The 15,000-nt window shown below is 36.3% G+C and overlaps 1 protein-coding gene across 1 annotated transcript in view; it reads left to right on the top strand.

The window, feature by feature from the left end:
* The window catches only part of FBN2 (fibrillin 2), a 282,788-nt gene that overhangs the window by 220,629 nt on the left and 47,159 nt on the right, over positions 1-15,000 (top strand). The window contains exons 34-41 of the mRNA XM_023738698.1: positions 1,299-1,424; positions 3,789-3,911; positions 5,154-5,276; positions 8,883-9,044; positions 9,766-9,834; positions 11,272-11,397; positions 13,322-13,447; positions 13,990-14,142. Of these exons, the coding sequence (XP_023594466.1) occupies positions 1,299-1,424; positions 3,789-3,911; positions 5,154-5,276; positions 8,883-9,044; positions 9,766-9,834; positions 11,272-11,397; positions 13,322-13,447; positions 13,990-14,142 (1,008 nt within the window). The remainder of the gene's footprint in view (positions 1-1,298; positions 1,425-3,788; positions 3,912-5,153; positions 5,277-8,882; positions 9,045-9,765; positions 9,835-11,271; positions 11,398-13,321; positions 13,448-13,989; positions 14,143-15,000) is intronic.

Below are 15,000 nucleotides of genomic sequence, written 5' to 3'. Positions count from 1 at the left end.
TGGGAAGGCAGAGAGGGTTAGGAGCTGGTTGAATGGACATGGGGAATTGGGTGGAAAAGAGGAGTGTGGTGTCACAGTATGGGGAGAGCAATTAGAGTCACATAACAATGTATGTATAAATTTTTGTATGGGAAAAAAAATTTAAAAAAAAAGTCAAGGGCTTAGAAAAATACATATACTAAGAGATAAATAAATCTTAGCTGGTATTCATCTCACATTCCTTGAGGATAAAACGTTCATTATACACATATATATATGAGACTGGGTCATTTTGCTGGATACAAAGTCTGATACTTTTCAGATTATAAGGTAGGTATTTCTCAGTTGATTTTCAGTACACAATTTAAAATAATTAATTAAAAGATAGCAAGACTCTTTAATTTTTTTCTAATTATTGACATAAAAAATACTCCCATCATTTTCAAATGCCTTTTTTATGAAAACATGCTTATTCCATTTTAAAGCGTTAAGTACTTTTAAACTTTGCGTATTACATTTTCCCTAGCATTTTCCTGCACCATCGAGTGTGGGAAAGGCCATGGCATTGGTGTCAGACACGTCTGTAAATCAGATCCGGGCTCTGTCACGTATTAGCTCTGTGTGATGCTGGCAGATCACTTGGCTGCTCTTGGCCTCAAGCTCTTCTTGTAAACCTCATGGGATTGGTAAACTAAACAAAAAAAAAAAAAAATGCATGTCAGGTAAATAAGCATACTACCAGGCAAATATTAGACACTCAGTAAACACTGGTTCCCCCACGTACACTTTTTTCCATTTAAGAGAAATAAACCACCTTTCAGTCTATTAGTAATGCCTGTTTGCTTAATTAAGATCAGAATATCTAATAAGATTGTAATGGCATTAAAGAAACTTTGTCCCTTTCCACATATTAGCACTGATTTACTTAAAATGCTTGTACTAGTGAAAGAATGAGTTGTTTATTCTAATACTATAATGTTTTCAAATGAATTAACATCATTTTAACATTAATTCCAGAATTCTTTGATCCTATCTGAATGATGTTGGTATAATATCGATGTATCAAATTGGCATCCAAGAGAACTAAAACAAAATTTTAAGACACCAATATTCTTCCTACGTATCATATTAGAATTGAATGACAGGTTAATTAGCTCCACTATCAAGTTGTATATACCCTTATTTAGAATATGATCGTGTTTCATGTTAATGAACATAAACTCAAGCCAGTAGAGGTAATTTAGTTGTAGAGCAAGGAAAAAAATGTGTCATTAAATTTGGAACTTTCTTAATAGAGATGTAATTTGCTTCTCCCACAGATGTTGATGAGTGTGCAGAAAACATCAATCTCTGTGAGAACGGACAGTGCCTCAACGTCCCGGGTGCCTATCGCTGCGAGTGTGAGATGGGCTTCACTCCAGCCTCAGACAGCAGATCCTGCCAAGGTGGGTCTCCAGGATTCTAACTCATTTTCACGTTGGATCATCTACAGCAAATGAAACCACAAAAAGGGCTGGAACAGGCTCCACCTGGAAGCAGAATACACAGCACATGCTGCACATATAAAAGTCATTCATTTAAGCACAGATTATTTTGCCAAATGAATAATGATGAAGGTGGCTTTCATCTCTTATGAAGTTTTCCTGGCCAAGAGCCAATAGTTGGAAGTTTTTGGCTCTTTTTTTTCTTTTTAATCCATTTCTTTTTTCTTCTTCTTTTTTCATCACTAAATGAATGACATGTGGTGAAAAGCTATTCAGCTTTTTAAGATATGCTATATGGCCTCCTCCAGTCATTGCTGTTTAATGTGTTTATCAAATCTCAGTAGCTATTTTTGGCATTTACCTTGGTGAAGTGTGCTATCTGTATGTCCAGGACTGGAAGACACCTTCATCTTTAGGCCCCTTTTGCCTAACAGCAGTATCTCCTTCCTCTAACTTACGATGTCATCCACCATCTCCTAGAAAGGTGGCTTTGTGCCTAGAGATATTTTTCCTAGAAATGGAATTTGGATGTTCTGTTAAATTACAGACTCAATTCACCTTTCATAGACTTTAGGCCATCATTGTGTTCACAGGATTTACGTGAAAATATAAATGAAGAAAAGAAAAGTTGAAAATGATTTATATGCTGTTAATCTCTAACAAAACTAGTGATTCATAGAAAAATCTTAACCCTCCCCCCAAAAAAAAAATTCAAACTACTAGGGGAAGATTATAAAATGAAGACAGATTACAGACTCTCCTTCCCACTAGTGTCTAATCAAAGGAGCAGAAATAGTAAATACCACCACACACATGCACACACACACAATTCACCAGTAGCAACCAAACAAACGAAAATTATCCAATCTAGGGTGGCTCAGAGTAGAGCTTAACTCTGCTCTACCACCAGAATGACACAGAAGAAAGAAGGTGTTCCAAAAAGATCATGGAATTTTCTATAAATATCTGCCAATTTGGAGAAAATCAGAACAAGGGGATGAGTAGTAGGCCCTAGGGAAGATGATCTTAAAAACCGCAAGCACTGACACTTCTACAGTTGACCCACTAAGTTGTGCAGAATCTGATGCATTTTACACAAGGCAACTGTAAACGGAGCTTCAGTTCTTCTCCAATTCTCATTTCTTCTAAGCACTGCTGCCAATTAGTAGAAAATGTGAGTCAGTGTGGATACGGAATTACATGATTTATTACCAACATCAACTTGACGAGAGTTAGTGGAAAAGGAACAAGTCAGCAGTAGCCAAACTTTTTCTCCAACGTAAAATTTCAAGTTAATTCTTTATACATAAGACAGAATCTTCCCTTTGTGATTCTTCTTCTATATCTCTGGCTGGCATAGGCCTTTCTAAAACTTTTCCTCAAGCCCACCCCCAGTGCGATGCTTAGTAGTTACTCTTTACTTCCTTTGCAATAGATTGCAACCCCAAAAGAAACAAAAACTGGGAACCTATACAGTAAAATTAGAAAACTATTAAATAGAAACAGAGGAGACACAGATGAAAAGGCAGTTACTAGCATAGAGCAAGTGATAATCACAGTGAACAAAAAAAGAGAAAGAAATTATTAGATAAAAGATAATCTGTAGAGTACAAAGACCATACACGTGAGTATAATTGGTGTCTCTGAAGTGGAGAGCCAAAAATATTGCAAAGAAAAAGTATTAAACAACCTAACATTTCCGTAAAATAAAAGAAGGAACCACATCTGCAGGAAAAGGTCAAATTGTAAATCAAAAACTTAGCCTTATTACATTTGTCAACTTCAGTCCTAGAGTAAAATTCTTCAAGAATCCAGATAGAAAAGGCAGGTCACGAGGAAAACAGAAACATTCAGTATCAGAAGACATTGTAGCAATTACCAACAAGGTTCTGAAGAAACCCATGACTGAAGAATGTTATACCTAGGTAGTTAGTTAATTATAAAGACAATAGGTATATTCTCACACATGAGATTATTTCTGGTAGAAAACACCTATGGGCCTTTCTTGGAAAAAATAAATTGGCACTGAATCACAGCCAATCAAGAAATGAATGGAAAAATTATAGTAAAAACACAGTTGAGGCCTTTACGTACAGAATTACATGACAGTAGTTGAATAAAATAATATTTCTTTTACATCTTAGTTAAAATAAACTCGATAATCATTAATTTCTTGCCATGAAGATGACTTACCTAGCCAAAAAAATAGTTTTACTGCATGAAAACATTCAAGATGATAGAAGAGTTCATTAACATTATTATCCAGTAAAGCAAACTGTTTAAACTATCCTATTAAACAAGAGATTATTCTTTTTTATTCTTCAGATATTGATGAATGCTCCTTCCAGAATATTTGTGTCTTTGGAACATGTAATAATTTACCTGGCATGTTCCATTGTATCTGCGATGATGGCTATGAATTGGACAGAACAGGAGGGAACTGTACAGGTATGGCCATTAAGTGCATAACTGTATTCTGATTAGTTGAAGTGAATATTCTGTTCTAGGTATGAAAAGATTTCTGCTTAGCTAAACAATGTGTTGTGTTATGCATTTTTTCAAGAAAGAAAATTCTTGTTTATTTGTAATCATGGAATTGATCGTGATTGACATTTAATCAATTTCTGTGTAAACAAGTTATATACAATATCTGACATGAAACTAGGAAATTATTTCTTCATATATGTATGTGCATGCATATGTGCACATATAGAGTCACGTGTCACTTAACATCACAATATGTTCTGTGAAATAGGACGTTATGTGATTTGGACATTGTGGGAAAACCATATTATGGATGAAGGTCCTTTCAGGCATTCAGAATAAGGAGGTTTCATCCGTATTAAAAATTTTGCTGGGACAAGTAACCTCCCTCTACAATTAGTTTATCTAAGGTTTCAACAAATTCTTCTGCTGCGTTCGCATTAGGACTCACACACTCACCACTCACTTTCACATTATGCAGCAAAAAACGTTTGAAGCGCTTGAACCACTCAGAGCTAGCACTAAACTCAATATTGTAGTCTGGTCCTGCTTTTATTTAAACATCTCTAGCAAGCTTCATGCCTTGGCAGTGATCAATCATCAAGGTGCTGAGAGGGATTCACTTTTGTATTTGGTCCTCAGTCCACGTCATTAGCAGTTTCTCCACATGGTTAGCCTTGTAGCTTTCAGTAGAGCAGATCCTTTAACAGCTTGGAGAATTTTTTCTTTGTGTTTGAGGTTCATCCTGATTGTTGTGTTCAGTGTGCCTAAATCCACTATGTCCCATTCTCCAATCGGGATTTCTGAACTCTGTTATAACCTTATGGGACCATGGATGTATACTGGTCAGACCATGACAGAATGGACTTTATGTGGTGCATGACTGTATATGTATACATAGATAATTTTAGTTAAGCAAATAGTGATGTAATTTTTCCTCAGAATTCTACCATTTAATTATTTATCTATTAAGGACATTACATAACCTTATTATAGTAACTGTGTGTTTGATCTATGAAGCCTGTTTGGAGTATATATAAGGATTTAAAGTCTTCGTTTCATTTTGATTGTGCTGAGTCCTTTTTAATAATCTTTAACTACTAATAATCTTTTTAATAATCTTTAAGTCCACCAAATTCTTAGGAATCACAATATGCATAGAGAAATTAAATATGCTAATGTAGGCATCTTAAATGTTTTTCCTAGATATTGATGAGTGTGCAGATCCCATAAACTGTGTAAATGGTTTATGTGTCAACACACCTGGTCGCTATGAATGTAACTGCCCACCCGATTTCCAGCTGAACCCCACTGGTGTGGGTTGTGTGGGTAAGTGAAACCTATATGAAACAAACAGAGCTGAATATTAAAACTCTCTTGGAAGCTAACTGTGATGAATGTTTGCTACATTTGAAAACAAAATCCTTTGTTTTCAAAGGATGAGGAAAGATGATACAATATTGAAATAAAATGTTACTGTTGCTTCACCCTTCAGTTTTCTTTTTGTGGTGCCCAAAGAATTGCATCGTCTTTCAAGACGATGTAAAAGAAGACTGGAGACACTGTATTTGAAATTTTCTTTTAGCTTTTATTGAGAATTGAGAATGCTTAATTTTTCTCTTTCTGGCCATAATGACAGAAGCAAATGGACAGTGGAAAATATTTCACGATTATTAGATGAACCAGAAGGTGAATGAAACAGACAGGGAGCAGCACTTAGTCTATACTTAAAAGATGATGGTGAAATTGATTCTATAAGCAAATTCCCAGGCTATCAGTCTTCAAATGCCAACATCCTAGATGAGTTTTCTCAAACTCAATACTCAGTGAGTGAATAATATACAAATACAAAGGACACATGGTATTCTCATCCACTTAGTCAATGGGACATGCAATTTTTTGGCAATACGAACCTAGACCATTTCAGGTTCTTATAATCTTTCATCCTGTATGGTGTTTGTGTACCAAAATTTAATTGATATGTCTCATAAATGAACAAATAATGAAGACAGGTTTGTATACAAAGATTATAGGAATGAAATAGAAATAAAAGAGAATCATTGGATTAATCATTCTAATGTTGTTGTGGTTGTTATTTGCCACTGAGTGAGTGACCACATACGTGCAGAACTGCTCCATGAGGTTTTCAAGGCTGTGACCTTTCAGAAGCAGATCACCTCATGGCCTCTGGGTGGATTTGAACTGCCCACCTTTCAGCTAGTAGTCAAGCACTTAATCATTTGCATCACTCAGGGACTCCTAATCATTAAGGTGTTGATAAATCTAAAAATGAAAATGTTTTCTATTTGCGTAGCAAAGAAGATGGTTGTCCTGTCTTCAGCAAAATTATGAGCCATCAAAGTTTTCCAAAAGTTCTTCAGGTATTGTGTTTTGATGATCCAGGTACAAGAAGTAGAAGGAACAATAAACTGGAACCTACTAGAGATGTATTTGAAATCTGGAATTAGTTTTTACAAAAAGAATACATTCTAGGTTTCTACATGAGACAGCTGCTGCTTAGCAGTTAATTGCATTCAGAGGGCCATTTTGGGTATATACACCTTCAAACCTAGGACAATATGGAATAAAATTTAGGTTAACTGTAATTAAATTTTTATTAAAATTTATGATACAGATACAGTTTTCACTATACCTTTATTCTTACTTCTATAAATTATTTGCAAAATGACTTAAAATTATAAATTTTTTTAAATGTTTATTGAATACAGATGGTAAATGATGAGTCCCTGGGTGGTACAAACAGTTTAGTGCTGGACTAACCTAAAGGTTGGTGGTTCAGACCTACCCAGAGGCATCTCGGAAGAAAGACCTGGTGATCTACTTCCAAAAGATCACAGCCGTTGAAAACCCAGTGGAGCAGAGTTCTGCTCTGACACACATGGGGTTGCCATGAGTTGGAATTGACTGGACAGCAACAAGTTTAGTTTTCTTATTTGTCCTTATACTGAAAGCTAAGTATATGCAAATGCTGTGAACCAGCAATTACTCTCCTTGCTCTATATGCACAGCAGATGAACTCAGAGGCCCATACAGAGACATGCCTAAGGGTGTTTACTGCAGCATTATTTGTGACGGCAGGGATTTAGAAACCATTTTTGAAAAGTGGAAAAAAAAAAAAAAATGGCAGTGGCACACCATGAAGTTAACAGATTGGATGTTCCCAAAGCAGCATGGCTAGAAAAAGTGATTAAAATGGAATGAGAGAAAATGTACACATGAAAACAAAAATACTTGTTTTCCAAGAACACATACCAAAAAAAAAGCTAACATTCTAATGGTTAGAAAGGGGAGAGGAATGGGAGTAGGATATTGAGATAAAAGAAGAAGGAAGGAAAGATGAATGAATATAAACCTGGTAAGAGAGGGGCCATGAGTGAAGGAGTATAATTAACTCAGTTCTCTGCACTTGAGTGTCAGCAGCAAAAACAAAATGAGAAAAATAAGTAAAAGAATTGAAGCAGCCCATGTGATTCTAATGTGCAGCCAGGGATGAAAACAACTTTGTAGAAAGTGGTAAGGACTTTGAATTTTACTCTGATTGAGCTGGGAAGCTACTGGAGTTGGCCTGATCTGAAGTAATGCTTCTAAAGGTTTGCTCTGGCTACAGTGGGGAAAACAGACCATAGTTGGGTCAAGCATAGAAGTCAAGAGACAAGTTAGAAGAGTACTGCAATAGTCCAGGTAAGGAATGACGGCAGCTTGGATTCAGATTGTAGTGATGGATACTGTGGTAAGTAATCAGATTATGGCTATATTTTAAAGGTGGAATTGGCAGACTTTATTACTATATTGAATATGGGTTGATAGTAAGGAGTCAGAAATGTCTTCTAGGTTTAGGGCCTAAGTAACAGAAAAAGTGGAGTTTCTATTTATTGAAAATGCGAACGACTGAGAGACTAGTGGTTTTGTATGTGGATGAAGAAGTATCAAGAGTTTGGTTTCAGATGTGTTAACTTTGAGATAACTGTTAGGTATCTAAGAGGAAAAGACAAATAGGCAGTTTGCAGAAGGGTCTAGAATTCAAGGGAGAAGTCAGAGATGAAACCATAAATTTGAGAGTCTCGGCAAAAAGTTAGTATTTAAAGCCATGGACTCAGTGAGGTGATCTAGATAGTAATGTCGATGGTTGCTGTTTGTTGTTAGCTGCTGTAGAGTCAATTCCGACTCATGGCAACCTCGTGTGTGCAGCATAGAACTGCTCCCATAGGTTTTCAAGGCTGTGACCTTTTGGAAGCAGATCACCAGGCCTGTCTTCGGAGGTGCCCCTGGGTGAGTTTGAACTGCCAGCCTTTTGGCTGGTAGTCAAGTGCTTAACCCTTTGCACCACCCAGGGACTCTGTAAATGTCTGAGATTCATTGATATCTCAAATATCCTCTCTAAAGTTGTTTCAGACCATCTTCCCCAAAACCTACAAAGTTCACTGTGCAGATTAAAACTAAACCGTGGGAGAATAGAAATGATGGAGAGGTAGGAGATGGGGTTATCAACATTTCTTTGATATGATTCAGTTCGCCTAGCTTTACGTGAACTCATGGTGGATAGTTTCCCTTTTTTCACAAATGTGTGATATAGAGAGTTTATACCAAAAAGTCCTTATTTCATGATTGACAGTCCAGAATGTCCCAAATAAGTCATTTCTTAGTATCTTCTTTATTCCATGAATATGTAGAAATACAGTTTATATGGAGCTCTAAATTTAGGTAAGTCTGTCTTCATTTGTTTACTTTGTACAACGTAATCTTGAAAAAGTTTAAAGCAGCTGATTGTTTTATACTAAGGATAAAAAGTGAGCTTTTCCTATCATTGTGCAGAATTTGAATTTCATCATTTGAGTGACTCTTCTCTGATTTTAATTGTAAAAAAGAATTGTTACTATGGCAACAGCAATTTAAAGTTCCTGTGTTGCTCTGCAGACAACCGCGTGGGCAACTGCTACCTGAAGTTTGGTCCTCGAGGCGACGGGAGTCTGTCTTGCAACACCGAGATTGGGGTGGGTGTCAGCCGCTCCTCCTGTTGCTGCTCTCTGGGGAAGGCCTGGGGAAATCCCTGTGAGACGTGCCCCCCTGTCAATAGCAGTAAGTATGGAGCTGGAAAAGGGAGCAAACTCTGAGATCTAAAGACTAGTTGTCATTTTATTCCTGTGCTGGAGGAGGGCTGGGGAAGTAATGAGGGCGAAAAATTAAATTTGGACCATTTTCAGTGACTGTGCTGAAACTAGCCAAGACTGTTTTATATAAAAGGGATTTACATTCCTGTCTCCTTGTTTTTCATGATATGACAAAAAAACAAGACAATTTCTAACCTCAATCCACTCTGAATGATAGTAATATCAGTTCTCTGTGGTATCAAAGATACAGGCCATTCGTGGTTCTTCTCAGAGGTTGTTTAGTTGAGGTTCATAGGTGTGTTGTGTTCCTGAAGTCAATCACAGAATGCCTTACTCTGAAACATCATGACTTTCTGATGTGGACACAGACCAACCTTTGTACTGTAGAGCTTTTAGTTTTTACTTGCTAGCCAATAGGTTATGAAATAAATTTTCTGTGAGGAATTTTTTCTTTAATTGAAAACAAATGTCTTTGGTATTCTACTGTGTATATAATTTATGAAAAAGTGATCTTATTTCAAGTAAAATGTAATAAATATTACTTTAAATATATTTGAAAAGGCACTAAGGAAAATGTGGATACACCCCTCGCGGTGTGTGTTTTGATCCTGGCAGTTGCTAAACTCTTGCTCCTTGTCCCAGCCGTTTAGACATACGTATCAAATCTCTTGTTTTCTGTTCTTTTGTAGCTGAATATTACACCCTGTGTCCTGGAGGTGAAGGCTTCAGACCTAACCCCATTACAATCATCTTAGAAGGTGAGCTTATCTCTATCACCCGTATTTAAACAAGGAAAAGTGTTTACATTAGAGAAGAGCTGATAGAAAAGCTAGTGTGAGACAATCCCAACAAGATGGTTTAGCAAAATTGCAGATGGCCAATCAGTTACCATGACGGTAAACAACCACTTTTCTCAGAAGGCAATAATCCGTTGCAGTGATCTCATATCTGATTGTTCTGCAGAGAAACGCTCTTTACCATTTTCCCCCCAATTGATTCATCTCTACTCTCTTTAATCACTATTCTTGGGTTATGCCAAATTTCCAGGACAAAGCTAAGAAAATCCACAATGTGTGTGCATGAAAGAGTATCAAGAGTTTGATTTTAGATGTGTTAACTTTGAGGTAACTATTAGATATCTAAGGGGGGAAATCAAATAGGCATTTGGCAGAAGGGTCTAGGGTTCAGGGGAGAAGTCAAGGATGGAGCCATAAATTTGAGAGTTATCAGCAAAAAGTTAGTATTTAAAGCCATGGACGAAGTGAGATGATCTGGATGGTAACTGTAGATTATTGTTGTTGTTAGAATAAACGATTCACTAGGATACGTGGAAGTCTGTGGGTCTTACAAGATCAGTGGCATCACTAGGGTTGGTGTCACCCAGTGGTGTAACTCATGGTGTCTCCCACTCCTCCATGTACCTCCTCCCATACCAGACCCTACAGAATCCTTATAATGTTTATTATCAACTTTAATCATAGAATAATATGTTGATAAATATAGTTGTAAATTGCTTAAATGTAATATTTCTTAGATTGTACAAATACTAACAAAATTGGTTTGTAAAATCTTTCTACATTGAATTACAACATTATTAGTTATAACATTATTAGTAACTCAGCAGAAGCCTTTTCTGATTTTCTCCTTTTCCTTTAATTACTACTTCATTCTCAAAAAAGCTGTTGATATAGGTTCACAAATACTAATTGCCACAGTATTGTCGCTAAAACACCAGAAAATTTGACAAAATCAGCAACTATAAAAACACTAGCAGCAACAAAAACAGCATGTGTTTGTAGCACATACAGATGAAACCACGTGATTCAGAGCATCATTGTAATTGGGTAATAATGACAGCTCTGACCGGAGTGCATTAGAAGGTTCAAAAAGTAAATTAGCATAGAGTTTTAGCCTTGTAGGTATATTGATACATGTAAGCTGGGCTTATGAAAAATATTTTTGTTGTTATGACTAACTACAGGGATATTTTTTTTAAAAATAATAAATTTCTGTTGAGACACTACATAAAAATTGTATAGACAGTCATTTTGGTGTCAACCCTCTGACAGTGTCACCCAGTGCAATCTCTACCCCCTTAGTGATGCCACTGTACAAGATAACATGTGTAAAAGCACTGACAGTAACTCTTCTCTGTCATGGGGATATTTGTTGTGAGCTTGTCTCCCCTTCTGTAGACATTGACGAATGCCAAGAGTTACCAGGTCTCTGCCAGGGTGGAAACTGCATCAACACTTTTGGGAGCTTCCAGTGTGAGTGCCCACAAGGCTACTACCTCAGTGAGGAAACCCGCATCTGTGAAGGTGAGGGGAATGCATACCTAAAAATTATTAATGCTGTTTAAAACAAAAGTACTGGTCCGGTGAGTAGCATCTGGGGTCTTAAAAGCTTGCAAGCGGCCATTTAAGATACAACTGTTGGTCTCTTTCTGTCCGGAGCAAAAGAGAGTGAAGAAAACCAAAGACTCAAGGAAACAATTAGTCCAAAGGACTAATGGACCCCAGGAATCACAGCCTCCACGAGCCTAAGACCAGAAGAACTAACTAGACGGTGCCCAGCTACCACTACCAACTACTCTGAGCAGGATCATGATAGAAGGTCCTGGTTAGAGTGGGAAAAACATGTAAAACAAAGTTCAAATTCATAAAAAAGACCAGATTTACTGATCTGAGAGAGATTGGAAGAACCGCCGAGGCTATAGCCCTTAGACACCCTTCTAACTCGGAACTGAAGCCATTCCCAGAGATCACCTTTCAGCCAAATAATAGACAGGCCTATAAAAAAACTCGTGAGGCATGTGCTTCTTAGAGCAATCATCTATATGAGACCAGAAAGGAAACATCTGCCCAAAAGCAATGACAAGAAGGTAGGAAGGGGCAGGAAAATCGAATGAAAGGAGATGGGAAACTCCAGGGTGGTAATGGGGAGAGTTCTGATACAATGTGAGGATTGCAACCAATGTCATGGAACAATTTGTGTATAAACTATTGAATGGGAAACTAATTTGCTTTGTAACCCTTCACCTTAAGCACAATGGTAAAATATATATATATCACATTTCTATATACTAGCAATAAGGAAATTGAAAAACTAACAGGAAAAAAAAAAAAAAGAGTACTGGTCATTCCTGGAGAAAAGGCCCTGAACTATCAAATTCTATCAAAGGATCTTTTGACACCACCAGGTCATCACTGTTTTCTTTTCATATCCACATTGCTCAATTGTATGATGATGGAGAAATTATTTACAGCTCAGTTGCTACACTTTACTAAGTTTGCTCTGAGTAGATGGGTTGATTAAAAATAAATGGGGAAAAATTGGAGTACTATGAAACCATACAGTATCAAAGAAGTTAGTTCAAATATTGAATAAGAATTAAATTTTGCATAAGAAAATAAGATTAAATGCAAGTATTAAGTTAATGCAACAATTTTTAAAGGTTAGACTACAGAGTATGAAGACGTTCAAAGGTTATGTGAACCCCTTTTTGCTTCCATCCCCCTACTTATCACATGACATTATAATCATCCTTTTAGAAACCTGTCTACCCACTAGACTGGGAGCTTCTTAAGGCAAGGTCCGTATTTTTATAGCTGTAAGTTCTAGCGTACAGAAGATTCTCAATATTTACTTAATGAATGAATGAACAGATACTTCTAAAATTGAACGTTAAACATATAACACAATTATTTCCCTTATAACCTTTCTTTTGGAACATTTTAAATGCATCTGGAAGAAATGAGATTTAATAGGAGAACAAACAACAGCTGTGCTGCTTCTAGAATCTCTGAGTGGGTACGAATTTGAAAAGAACTGCAAAGATAGAGGTCCTCCTAATCTGTGACCACTCTGAAGTTGGCATTAAAATTTAGCTTAAATGACATGAGGAAAGATGTAAGCCAATTTTATTGTAAGAATATGAAATTTCAGTAAAAATTATAGGCGACGTTTAAATTACATTTTGCCACTTTGGGATAATTTCTTTTGATCATTTATATTTTGGAATATTGGGATTTTTTTTTTCTTTTAAAGAAAGGTACAACCTATGCCATATAAATACAGATTTGGGTATATATTATACAATTGCTTAAAATTATAAATTTTATATAAATAGCATGAATTTGGGAAACACTTTTGTTCAGCAATTTAACACTTTGTTTAGCAATTTAAATGATATGACCTCACTGAAAAACATCTTTAATTAATGAATATTCTTGCCAACCCTAGATATTGATGAGTGTTTTGCACATCCTGGTGTGTGTGGGCCAGGGACCTGCTACAACACCCTGGGAAATTACACCTGCATTTGCCCACCTGAATACATGCAGGTCAACGGAGGCCACAACTGCATGGGTAGGTGATGTTCCCTGAGATTATGTCACAGTTTTTGAATTACCAACTAAGGCATGTGGTCTTGGAATTACTTGTTAGAAAGTTTAGAGATGAAATATTCATGGTTGATGAAGAATTTCAGACCTTTATAAACTTCTGGATCTGTATCATGTTTCTAAACCTTGGCTATACACTTGCAGCATGTCAAAAAGCATGAGTCTGAAGTAGAAAATTTAACCAGCTCTTACAATTATATTTTCTGAAATAAACTTTATTTTCCATTTATATAAAGTGATATTATTAGAACATTTAAATTTCAATACCTACTACTTTTTAAATTAAGTAAATGCTTTTGAGTAGAGAAACAAGTATGAACTTTGTTTCCCAAGAAAACTAAATGATATTTCTTATCTAAAACCAGAAGAGATGTTAATCTAAAGATGAGTTAGATTTAATTAAGCTACCTTCAAATGACTTAGAGTTGGGTGAATTACAAAGTTTGGGCTTCATTAGTAGCCGCTTACTGATGTGATTGGTTAGCTCATTTGTTTTTGTACATTTAGACATGAGAAAAAGCTTTTGCTACAGAAGCTATAATGGAACCACTTGTGAGAATGAGTTGCCATTTAATGTGACGAAGAGAATGTGCTGCTGCACATATAATGTGGGCAAAGCATGGAACAAACCTTGTGAACCATGTCCAACACCAGGAACAGGTAAGCACAGAGCTCATAAATGATATATATAGATACGTGTGTATGTATACATATGTATACACATACGTGGTATATCACTGTATAGTAAATAACAGTATAGTAAAAGTAAATATAACAGTGTACTAAAAGCAGACCTGTACTAAAACCAGAGATGCCCAGTTCTGAAAATATCTAAGATCATCATGTGGCTCAGTTTCCCAATTACCTCTCTTTGAGGTTCACACAGTAATGTTGAGACGTCTGGTTGAATGTTGTTGTTAATGTGCCATCGAGTTGCTGACTCATAGCACAGCTCCTGGATTCTGAACATAGGCTCCACTGCGAAGGAGTTAGAGTTTATAGTATCAGTCCATTTAAACTCTTTGTCCTAAACCATGCTGGTTGATTATTCCTTTATTCATGGAATGTTTACTGAGCAATTACTATGTTCCAGGCGCTGAGCTAGACTTTGATTGTGTAATACTTTGATAAAAACTTGTGGTAATCTAAAGGCCATCAACTTCAATAAGTATCTTTTAGTTCAACCTTGAAAAAATACACCAAAAAAAAACAGTACTTGACAATCAAGCTGTACATAAAAGCAACATACATGTCAAAGTTGTTCCTTACGCTTCCTCCCCTTTGGACTCAGCTGAAGTTTCTCAACAGAAAATAGGGCTTGTCTTTACACGGTCATATTTTTGTTACAAACACAGATTCTTTTGAAAGAAAAATAGAAAGATAATACAGACAGGAAGAAAATATAGTTAAGTCTTCACATTTGCTGCCACTCAGGTTCTTTTATGACCTGGAAACATAAATTTTGACAGCTATGGATACTAAAAGTTGAACCAATATGACAAATAAAAAAACAATGAA

The sequence above is a fragment of the Trichechus manatus genome, unplaced genomic scaffold (genome assembly GCF_000243295.1).
Source record: "Trichechus manatus latirostris isolate Lorelei unplaced genomic scaffold, TriManLat1.0 scaffold00121, whole genome shotgun sequence".
NCBI classification, from domain to species: Eukaryota; Metazoa; Chordata; class Mammalia; order Sirenia; family Trichechidae; genus Trichechus; species Trichechus manatus.
Note: the sequence above shows the minus strand (reverse complement) of the source record. Positions and strands in the feature narration are given on the sequence as shown.